General features: G+C 36.8%; 2 protein-coding genes across 2 annotated transcripts in view; both read left to right on the plus strand.

Annotated features, from left to right (window-relative positions):
• LOC103392532 (ectonucleotide pyrophosphatase/phosphodiesterase family member 7-like) overlaps positions 1–3,923 on the plus strand; it is a 6,597-nt gene extending 2,674 nt beyond the window's left edge. The window contains exons 3-6 of the mRNA XM_008329159.2: positions 150–779; positions 1,985–2,219; positions 3,478–3,604; positions 3,755–3,923. Coding sequence (XP_008327381.1) covers positions 150–779; positions 1,985–2,219; positions 3,478–3,604; positions 3,755–3,812 — 1,050 coding nt within the window. The 3' untranslated portion in view covers positions 3,813–3,923. The remainder of the gene's footprint in view (positions 1–149; positions 780–1,984; positions 2,220–3,477; positions 3,605–3,754) is intronic.
• An 836-nt stretch (positions 3,924–4,759) lies between these two features.
• On the plus strand, positions 4,760–9,064 carry cbx2 (chromobox homolog 2 (Drosophila Pc class)). Its single transcript, XM_008329160.3, has 5 exons — positions 4,760–4,915; positions 5,000–5,043; positions 6,645–6,710; positions 7,427–7,496; positions 7,572–9,064. Exons 1-5 carry the CDS (start codon positions 4,844–4,846, stop codon positions 8,883–8,885), a joined length of 1,566 nt encoding a protein of 521 aa, XP_008327382.1. The 5' UTR covers positions 4,760–4,843; the 3' UTR covers positions 8,886–9,064.
• Positions 9,065–11,451: the final 2,387 nt, after the last annotated feature.

An 11,451-nucleotide genomic window follows, 5' to 3' on the forward strand; every position in this document is an offset into this window, starting at 1 on the left:
GCTCCGGAGTGACTTATTGTCCAGCAAATACTGTACATCCTTTTACATCCATGTCATGTCTTTGTCAGTTTAACTACAGCACTTACAGTATCAATTCCTTATATGTCTTCTTTATATGTGCTCTTTTCTCTCTCTCTCTCAACCCCTAGGGCCTAAAAGCAGGATCCATTCACTTTCCTGGCACAGCAGCAAGTTATAATGGTGAAGTTGCCTCGATCCAGGAAGTGGAGCCATTGCTTTACAATTACAAAAATGAGACAGCATGGCGAGAAAACACAGACAAGGTGATGAGCTGGTTCCGGGACCAGGATCTTGACTTTGTGTCCATGTACTTTGGCGAACCAGACGGTACAGGCCATAGATATGGACCTGACTCTCCACAGATAAAGGAAATGGTCAAGCAAGTGGACAGAACTGTGGGATACATCCGACACATGGCCGAACAACGTGGCCTAACTGACAGTCTTAACATTATTATCACATCAGACCACGGCATGTCAAATGTGTACCGCAATGGTCTAGTGGAGGAGATCACCCTGTCTAAGATTCCGGGATTCTCCTTCCGGGATCTCTCATTTCACATAGTGGATTTTGGACCCTCCGGAATGCTTCTGCCAAAGCCAGGCAAGCTCGAAAAGGTCTACACAGCTTTGAAGAATGCACATCCACATCTCCATGTGTACAAGAAGGAGGAGATGCCAGAACACCTTCACTTCGCCAAAAATGACCGCATTCTGCCCATCATTTTATGGTCCGACCCAGGTTATGTGATCAATGGGGTATGTTTCCATTCATGGAGAGATTTCTGCAAAGCTTCACATGTCCAAATTGTTGTTGAATCGGGTAAATCATAATACAGGCATCTCTTCCTTGGGCAATATCCCCCTCTGCTGGTAAAACGAGCGTATAGGACAAGATGTACATAAACATGTACATGAAGTCTTTAGAAAAGAAGGTAGATTTGCTTGCAGATATTGTCCTCATATACTCATGTACATGGTTTAGTTACTCAGGTATACACATGTACTCATGTACATGGTTTAGTTACTCAGAGGATTTAAGTTAGGATAAGATTGATAATTATACAGAAAATATGAAAAAAAATAAAATAACAGATACATTTAAAGGTAAACAGGGTAATTAAATCTGACCTATGAATAGCTTTTTTTTTTCAATTTGCTTAATATTAGCCAAGAAATACATGAAAATACATCAAAAGGAAACTCAGCACCAAATTGGCCCAACAATTATTAAAACCAAAAGGTTACACTTAAAAAAGTTAAATGAACTAAAGAAAGAAAAGAAATGAAATGTTACTAGTTAAAGTTGGTTGGTTAGGAAAGGTAAGTGAACTACTTGTCATTGTGACACAGCACACCACTGCACACAACCAAATGTCCGAAAACCTTTTTTTATTTATTTTTTGCAAGTAATTTGTCTTTGTTAGTCTGTGCAAAAGTTCCAGGCAGAACAATTAAATATCTTCCACTAGGTGGCAGCAGATGGCAGTAGAAGAAAAGAGAGACTTGGACCTGTGTCTTTATTCAATTCCTGTGGGTATATCAGCGTTGTGTTCAACAGGCCCATGTTTCACACTGGAATGAGTAAATTATGAGTATTATTATAATTTATTACATACACTTTTTAGACATTTTGGTATGGTGGAGTGCTGTGAGGGTTTTTTTGTAATGTAAAATATGTGCCTTGGCTCAAAAAAGGGTTGGGAAACACTAGGTTCAGAAGACAGTATAGGAATATTAAATAATAACAAAAGTGATTCTGGAAGGCATATCAAGTTCTCATGTTCATTATTTATTTTTTATTTTATTTAATTGGTTAAAAAAAAGTTGTTAGATGTTAAAAGATGTTAATGTGAATGACTTCCTTTTCATTTTTTTTTTTTAATTGGTTAAAAAAAAGTTGTTAGATGTTAAAAGATGTTAATGTGAATGACTTCCTTTTCATTTTTTTTTCTTTCTTGTAGTATTTTCCCGTCCAATTCCATAACGGTGAGCATGGCTTCGACAACCAAGAGATGGACATGAAGCCTTTCTTCAGGGCAGTAGGTCCGTCCTTTCACAAAAACCTGGAGGTTGGACCATTTGAGACAGTAAACATCTACTCTCTGATGTGTCACATCCTTGGCATAAAGCCAGAGGTCAATGACGGCCACCTGGACAACGTCAAACACATGTTGGTCACCAGCACGACTGAGCGAGGTGTGTTAACAAATAATACTACTAATGTGTCTAAGTGTCTTGTGTATATGAGGACAGTGGTAGCTCAGTGGTGGAACTCTCGCTAGCCCGAGCAACAGTTCTTGGATTTCTCACCCCAAACCTAAACCATCAAGGTTGCTCAAGGTACAGCAAGAACTGTGTCAAATCAGTGTTCAAACTAGTGCTGTGACAGCCTCTGATATACTAGAAATAAAGGCCTCACCTTGGACAGGTGACATACAGCTCCAGTGTCAAACAATAACAAAGAGTAGGTGTTGAAACTTCAGTAAAAATCAGACACAGATTCAGACACAGATTCAGATTAATTCTGTGAAATAGAGTGTCCATGTAAGCCACAAATAAATTTGAACGGTACAAATCATGTGAGCCATTCATGGTGTCTACTCTAAAAAATAGTAAGACGAACATGACTCTTAATTCAGGACATATCTTTTAAATTAATTCACAGGCTCATTTTTGTTTCATGTCTTTGTACATAAATTTTCCTTATTATAAAATGATTCTGCCCTCCTGAATGACTTCTGAAAATACTGGTCATTGACCCCCCTGTTGACAATTTATAATCTGAAAAAAACAAAACAAAACAAAAAAAAAAACAGTTTAGCCTAGTTCCCAACTTTAAAACTAGACAGTTTTTTTAAGAGACCTGACCCATGGGCCACAACTTGAACTTTTGTTTGATGACTGGAAATGCTAAAAACTTAACTGAAACACAACTTGGACTTAGGATGAGCTTTTTAAGCACAGAAAAAAATAGTCACATGGGACACTTGAAACATACATTAGAAGGCTCTAATATCAGTCAATTTGGATTTTATTTCAAACTAGTGCTGAAACACAACTTGGACTTAGGATGAGCTTTTTAAGTGGGATACGCAGACCACACAGAAAGAAAATAGTCACATGGGACACTTGAAACATACATTAGAAGGCTCTAATGTCAGCCAATTTGGATTTTATTCATGTCTAATATCACATGTAGATAGATAAATAATTGCGTCATGAAGGCACTTCCTGCTACATGACATACAATTGGTGTATTCCACATATATACTGTACACTTCCCAGTGTAACCAGATCTTGCTGCATCTAAATAGCATTAGATTTATCACTTAAATGTGCAGGGGTTAAAACTTGACACCCTGAAGACCTCTTAAATGACAACACGATTTACAGATATACAACTTGCCAAACATCGCAAGCCATAGCAATATGTTTACTTTTTCTCTGTTTTTAGGAATCCAGGTGAATGTGCTCCAAAACACCTTCACTGGAGTCGCTGCAGTGGCAGGATTTTTGGTTGTGGTGTTTGTGTTGATGACTTCACATGCTGTAATCAAGAACAAACGCAAAAAAGATAAAACGTAAATATATATGTATATGTAATTACAATCATTATAAATACATATATATATATTACAATTTTTGTTGCAAATGTGAATATGCGAATAATTTTGTTTTTCTTCTGTTTCAGTGTTGCAAATGTGAATAATTTTGTTTTTCTTCTGTTTCAGATCAGAAAATTCCAAACAAATTCCAGAAACAGAATTTACAAAACAAACTTCATTTTGATCACAGAGAAAAGACACCAAAATGAAACATAAACAACTGCTTGGTGAGGCACCCGTTTGCAAATAAAATGCAAATTTAAATTAAGAAAATAAAATTGAAATAAAAAATGGATCAACCTCCCTTTGTCTTTGTTTAAATCTGTTAAAATTCTGTCAATTTTCTTGTTTTTGTTTTTAAACAACTAAATGAATATAGAATTTATAGCCCAAACAGATTTTTCTTCTTGATGGATATATTTAAATAGGTAGTCACACCGGGATAATTTGATTTGATTAAAAAAAAAAATCAGTTTTACTGATGATAAAGGTAGCTTGCAGTCGATAACAAACGAGCACCCTGTTGCCCGCCTCACTACTTTTGCAGCTGTCAAGTAAGATGGCACATCACAATATTTTTATTTGGGTTTTCAAAATAAAGCAAAGTTGTGACAGCCGAGTTGTATTATTACAATAGACACGAAAGGAAAATTATAAGAAATAAAAGTTAAATTTATTTTTGTTCTTCATTAGATCTCTCTTCAGCAATAGGTAATTTTACTCAATTTCAATTTACTCAATTTCTTTAGACAACATTAGTAGGGGTTTTTTTTTGGTCTACTGTTTAAAGGACGATTGTTGTAGGTTGTAAACAAGCCCTCCGCTAGAAGTCAGCCACACGACTTAACTCCCTGTGAGGCATATTATTGATGTAAATAGAAGCCTACCGCAGCTCACATATTTGTAGATACATTTATGAACTTAACTTGTAAATTAAACTCGTTTTAAATTTTCTTTTAATGTTATATATTTAAGCATTGGTATTTAACCCGTATACTTTTCAACTTTAAATATAACTTCCAATATATTTCGTCACAACACGTACTTGTAATTTCCAAAAATAAAAACCTATGTTGTGTCGCTACCAACCTTTGGCGGCTTTATTTTAAAGGCGACACTCTTCACTTCCGGTCGTTCTCTTAGCGTCACTGTGATTAGCTGCAGCAACGTCTCGTTTTTCACGTACGGATCATATTCTTCGTGTTGTAGACAGAAATGGAGGAGCTGAGCGCTGTGGGTGAACAGGTTTTTGATGCTGAATGCATTTTAAACAAACGACTCAAAAAGGTAAGAGAACGAAAAAATAGTTTCGAAGCTGTTTTTGTTTATCAAACTTTTCATTTGTTGCTCATAGCTGTTTTCATTTTTAAGGGAAAGTTAGAGTTTCTCGTGAAGTGGAGAGGATGGTCATCCAAGTAAGTCCGACCCGAAACAATAAACAACAGCAGCAGCAGCAGCAGCTAGGCTTGTTGCTTCCAAACAAGCTTTGTCTACATCACACTTTTAAAATTTAAACATTAAAAACTCTAGTGATGGCGTAAAGTTACTTAATCTTTTTTGAAGGAACTTTTGTTTAAATACATATCAAAAACACTGAATTATCTGGTTTACCTCGAAAATATCCAAATGGAAATTGAAAATACTCTCAAAGCTACGATAGCGTTAGCTTCCGTCGAGTCGTTCCAAACCCTTAATTACTCTCATAGTTTAACAGTTTATTTTCTATTTTATTTTAATATGTGAAGTCAATATAATTAAACCAGCAACTGGGACATTTTAGATTATAATGTCATGAGATATTTTATAGTGTAAATACATTTATTTTTACAATTTTTTTAGATTTTTCTATCAAGAAAATCAAACGGTAAAACATGAGGTACTGTTTTGCTGTGTGTAGAGCTGTAAGCCGTTGTTTCTAAAACAAAACGGAAATAAATAACATTTCTGCGTATTTAACTTTTATTTATAAACACATGAAATTTTAGGTACTAAAGTTAAGTTTTTTTATTGACGTCGTAATTGAAAACGTAATTGAAAACAAATGATTTTTTTTTTTAGATTACATATTTTTGCTGCTGTTGCTGCAGTTATTGGTGTTTGTGTTGTTGTTGGTTGTGTTATTATTATTGTAATGGGGCTATTAAAACTCTACTCTGTCTCCAGTTCTTGTCTGTTTCTCGATTATGTACAACATATATAGAGCTATGTACAGGATAGTTTTTTTGTATTCACTGCAGCTTACTGCAGACAGTTAATTACATAGTTAATTACATGTGTCTTTTGTCTCTTTTGTTCCCTATAAGCCACGAGATTGAGTTCAAGACGCTATAAGAAAGTCTTCAATATCATAATGAGTGACGGTGTTATTTGGTTATTATTCTTTGGTACTTGATTTTGACTTTGGAATAATAATAATAATAAACGCCGAGCTAAATGTCTGACCAAACTAAAAACAATCCTGACTTTTTAACAGTCTGGTTATCTCTCCAGCAAGTGGATGCAGTTTGGTCAGACTGGTAATATGTGAAATTAAAGATAAAGACTAAAAGAGACTGGAGACTGTCTGCTCAGTGCTGAGATAACTCTGTGTTTAAATATTGCTGCCTTTATCAGTGGGAGGTAATTCATTTAACATTGCATTTCATCTTCGTTTAGACACATTGGGGTTTTCTTTTCCGAAAATTTTTTTTTGGCTTGCTTGCATTAAATAAATATGTTGGCTTCGAAATGTTTGGGGAAAAAAAGAACTTTTCTGTAGATTGTTGGAACAGAAAGAATAATACACAATTGAAAAGTCGAAATTTAGCTTCAAAGAGTTTCAAAACACATTCGAGAGATGCAGCTTTCAAAATTTCAGTGAACTTGTTGTCCTCCACAATGTTTATTGTTCTACAGCCCCTCGCAATTCATTTGGCATTTGCGTACAATTTTGTTTAATTTTTAGTCTCCAATGAACTCAGAAGTCCTGTTCTTCAATTTGCTTTAGTACTAAATTATTGATATTTGTTTTTTTCAGACACAACAGTTGGGAGCCTCAAGAAAATATCCTTGACCCAAGGCTGTTGGCGGCATTTAACAAAAAGTTTGTATGGCCATTTATTCTTTGTTATTGTTATTATTATTGCAAAGTGATTGCCAGATAGCCTTTCAATAAAAAAAAGGGAACAGTATTATCACAAGCCTATTGTCTCAAATCAACATCTATTTTTTTATTTTTAAATTAAGACACAGAAGTTATTTGCCCACTACTACTTTTATCAGTAACTTTAAGTGTTTTAAAAATTAAGCTGAGCACTATAATCTTGGAATAAGACGCAGCAGTTGCCTCACAACTGCTATGTCTGTTTGAGGCTACCTCTAAGGGTTGTTGTTGGTCTTGATATTGATGGGGTACAAAAAATTTGTATGCATACGGGGGTCGGGCGCCGTATTGCATGAAGGCACGTCGACCTTGGTCATAAGCCCGTATGTCTTTTATCAAAGCTAAAACAGTGGTAACATCATAATCTGGGACATAAAGATCTCAGAAGAGTCTGACATACGCTTGGGAGCCATACTAAAAGGCAACGGGTTTACAAAAAAAACAACGCAAAACAAAGGGAATTTAGCACAATCCAATGTATGGCATACAACCCGTCAATGTAAACGAAGCCATCTTTCGAATCTAGCGCTGCCTGACATTATGTGGATATGGATATTGAATGTCATTGAGATTGCCATTGAATGTTAATGTCATACACAAAAATGTGAGTTCAACATTGTTGTTTGACATGTTAAATACGTTTTTATTTCTTTCAGAGAGCATGAAAAGGAGCTTCTCTTGCGAAATAAAGGAAAACGGCCCAGAGGAAGACCACGGAAAATTGTAGTAAGTTGACTTTGATGCTAGTGTTTTTTTCAGGGGCTGAGTACCACTATCTAACGTGTATTTTTTTTTTAATAGAAAAATCAAGTCCCAGAAACTCCAAAATCAAGTAGCTCTTCATCTGGCTCATCTTCTGACTCCTCTGATTCTTCATCCTCCTGCTCCTCATCCTCGTCAGAAGAAGACGATGATGACAATGATGTTGAGCAAGCAAATCAGATTGTAAGGACACGGGAAAATCATCCTGTCCCTCAGAAGAAAGCAGAGATAGTTGTGGCTAAACAGGAACCGCCGAATAAGCGGAGTAAGAAGCCCGCGACGCCTGAAGGGAATGAGTTGCCGCATAAAAGGGGTCTCCGAAAAAATCCAAAGATGTCCAATGATACAGATCATCCTGGAGCAATCAAAAAGCCTGTTCAACTTGCAAGTTATACCCTAATGGGTTTTCAACAAGGCTTAGGTAGAGATACAGTTGGTCAAGGCGTGGGTTCCCTTGGCCATGGTGGCCCTCAGAAAAGCGCTGTAGGATCTAGCAAATCCACTCAAAGTCCGTCTTTGTCCCTCTACAAATCTAACAAAAGCAGGGATGTCACTGAAGGGAAAACCTCCGGGTCCAGTAAAGACACTGAAAAACATCTGGAATTGAATACCTCATCTGGAAAATCAAATGGTGTGGCAGCGTTGAGCCTGAATACTGGCAAAAACCCTAGTCAAGCGAACGTTCGGCATAGCCTCAGTTCCCCCAACGGACAAAAAAAGCCCCAAGGTTCTGTGTCAGGTCTTCAGCGAATACCCCATGCTAAAGCAGTGGGTTTTGGACCATCCAAGAACAACAACTCCAGTCAGGGTTCTGGCTTTCAGCCTCTTAACCTTCAGAACAAACCAGCACAGAACAGCACCACTTCTGAAAATGAAGCTACATTATTGTCAGGAACAAAAATTGCACCAAAACCAGCAAGAAAAGCTAATGCCCCACAAAACCAAGACTGCAACCCTAATAAAAGTCCAGAAAGTCCGTGTAGATTAGAGGCAGGAAAGAATTATTCTGAAGCAAACAAAACCAAGGAGGCAGCAGAAATCCGGTCCACTCACAACCAAGGCAGACTAGAGAAGAGCAGCGTGCATACGTTCCCCCAACAAGAAAAATTTGCTTACAAAACTGGCAGAAAAATGAACGACATGAGCACTGGGGAAGATGAAACGAGCTCCGACTCGGATCAGGACTCTACCTGCAGTGGCAAGGATAGCTCGATGAACCAGACCCAGGACTGGAAGCCAACGCGTGATCTAATAGAACATGTGTTTGTAACAGACGTCACGGCTAATCTGGTCACAGTCACAGTGAAGGAGTCTCCCACCAGCATGGGATTCTTCAGCGTTCGCAACTACTGACAAGACTCTAGACTCTAGAGGTGACAACAAGATATTTTCGTATTTCAACTGATCTCTTGAGGGGTCACAACAGCAGACCATCCTGCCTCCAGCTATGGGCTGCAGACCAGATACAGTAAAACCTGAAAGCTCTAGGAAACTCTAGTTATTTTTTTTTTCTTTGAAAATATTTTTCAGATTTTTTTTTTTTTTAGTTTATCTATGTTTTAGTTAGTTTTTGTAATTATTTATTTTCTTATGGCTAAACATTGTGTAAGAAATGACAGTCACTTTTGTATAGAAATACAGGGCCTTACTTTTGACCAGGTAAAGTAGACTTTTTTTAGGCCATAATCTATTATTGTACTCTGCTGTTTTGTAGATATAAAAAGTAATGTTACAACAACTCGTAATTAAAAGCATTGAAATAAAGTTTCAGTCTTTTTTTTTTTTTTCATTAACGGATCACAAACCATTGCAAAGATATAAAGAAAATGTTTTATATACATATTCTCGTAACCAGTTTTCAAATCCTTGGAGACTGAAGAAAATGTTTTATATATTCTGGTAACCAGTTTTCAAATCCTTGGAGACTTGGATAAATACACCTTAAGTAACAAGAATATAGCAACTACAAAGGCAGTTTTTGTTGCTGTAGTAGTTGTAGTAGAAGCTTTGGTGAGTGTTTGGATAAAGGTGTTACGTTTTGTAACGTTGGGAAGCAGGCTTCAAATGTTTGTTATTTTCACACTGACAGCCATAAGAGGGCACTCTAGGCTTTCGTACCAGTATCTGCTTCTCCTGTACCACTGAACATTTCCATTTTTGTTATTTTCACAGTGACAGCCACTAGAGGGCACTAGTGTGACAACTTATATAGCCTACTGTATTTTTTTTTTTTCTTCTTTGGCTGGTGGGACTTATACTCCAGAGCGACTTAAATTCTGGGAAATATGGTAAGTGTTAATTGTTAAGCATACGCTACTGTCAACTTAAAATATGGGCAATAATCCTGGATGAAGCACAAACTGCAGTCACCAATAACAGACAGACCCAGAGTGTTACGCCGTATTTTAAATGATTCAACACTCTTTTCTGTCATGTGACAATTGAAGTCAAAAGTACACTCAAGTGCCTAGTTACTGGAATAGAAAAAAAATAGAATTCACGCAGATGACCAATAATCACCAACCAACTTTTTTCCTAGTAGCTTGATATTTAATTTGGTAAAGTTCTAAACATCCTTCACGGTCACTTGATTGTAAGAAATCATTTTTATACAGTCTTTTGAAAGATATACGTAAAGAAATACGACGGGTGTCCAGGGTGACCACAATGCCCTGCGTCACCTTGTTTTGCCTCTTGATGGTGCTATTGTACCTAAAGGCTGGACGTTAGGGCGATCGTGTTCTGCAATAATCTTTCCTTTATTCAATATCCGTTGTTTGAAATAAGGTGTCTTTGAAAAGTTTAACAATTAAATTTCGATAAATAAATACGTATCGTTTAACATTTGCTGCTATTGGATAGTCGCAGGTCATCGTTCATTCAACCTTGATTTTTTTTGGTTTACAGTAACAGCCAAGATGTTAGAGATAAGAAGTAGCTTAAAGTTGCCCTAACAGACGGCTGTGACTAATGGCATAGTACTACTACAGTATATTCACATTTTAACATTGTTGTTGAATGGGATTGGATGTCTTATCTTTGGCAGAAATAAATAATTCATTAGATGTAACAAATTAATTCATTAATTGTGAACTCAACCTAATTTCCACCGTCATATCGAGCTTCAGCAAAAAAATAATTTTCTTTGACAACGTAAAAACATTAACCTGATCCTACAAAATCTGTTGTTTCGTAAGATCAGGCTAACTACAAAAAAACAAAAAACAAAACAAACAACAGATGTAGTTTTGTTGCACATTTGGAAAATGGTGTGAACAAGTGGAATTTTTTTTTTTTTTTTTTTTTGGGGATAATCCTTAAAGTCAGTGTTGGTTCATGTGTGTTTGTGTGTGTGTGTATGTCTGGCTGTGGTGGGATTACACTGTCACACTGTTCGTACTGTTTATGCATACCAGTGCCACTGTGAGTGCCGCTTGGTCGCGCAAGTGTTTACTTAGATTTATTTTGGGAGTGTTCCACATGACTGGGACGGGGGGGCTCTCTATAAATTATGGAATTGAGCTCTTTGTGTAATGATAACTCCTGTCAGAGCTGTCAAGCTGCACGACATTGTTTTTAAGAGGGTGTAAATACCGCAGGGACGAGAGATGGAGAGGGGGCGTCTGCATGTGTATCTGTTTGTGTGCGCCTCTTCGTCCCCGATGTGTACACTAGAATATATGGGCAATATATTTTCTTCCACCTCCTTATTGTGACATAACTATGAATTTGCATGGAATTCGAGGTGCAGGGCTTTGTTATGGCTCAAATTGCAATAATGCACAAGGATTATCCAATATATAAATATATATATATATATATATATATATATGAATATATACCAGCCAATCGCACCGGCCAAAAAATGTTGTGTAGTATTAGTCACACCAGTGCCCTCTCGCCGCTGTCAGTGTGAAAA

This window comes from Cynoglossus semilaevis, chromosome 17 (genome assembly GCF_000523025.1).
Source record: "Cynoglossus semilaevis isolate Cse_v1.0 chromosome 17, Cse_v1.0, whole genome shotgun sequence".
NCBI lineage: Eukaryota > Metazoa > Chordata > Actinopteri > Pleuronectiformes > Cynoglossidae > Cynoglossus > Cynoglossus semilaevis.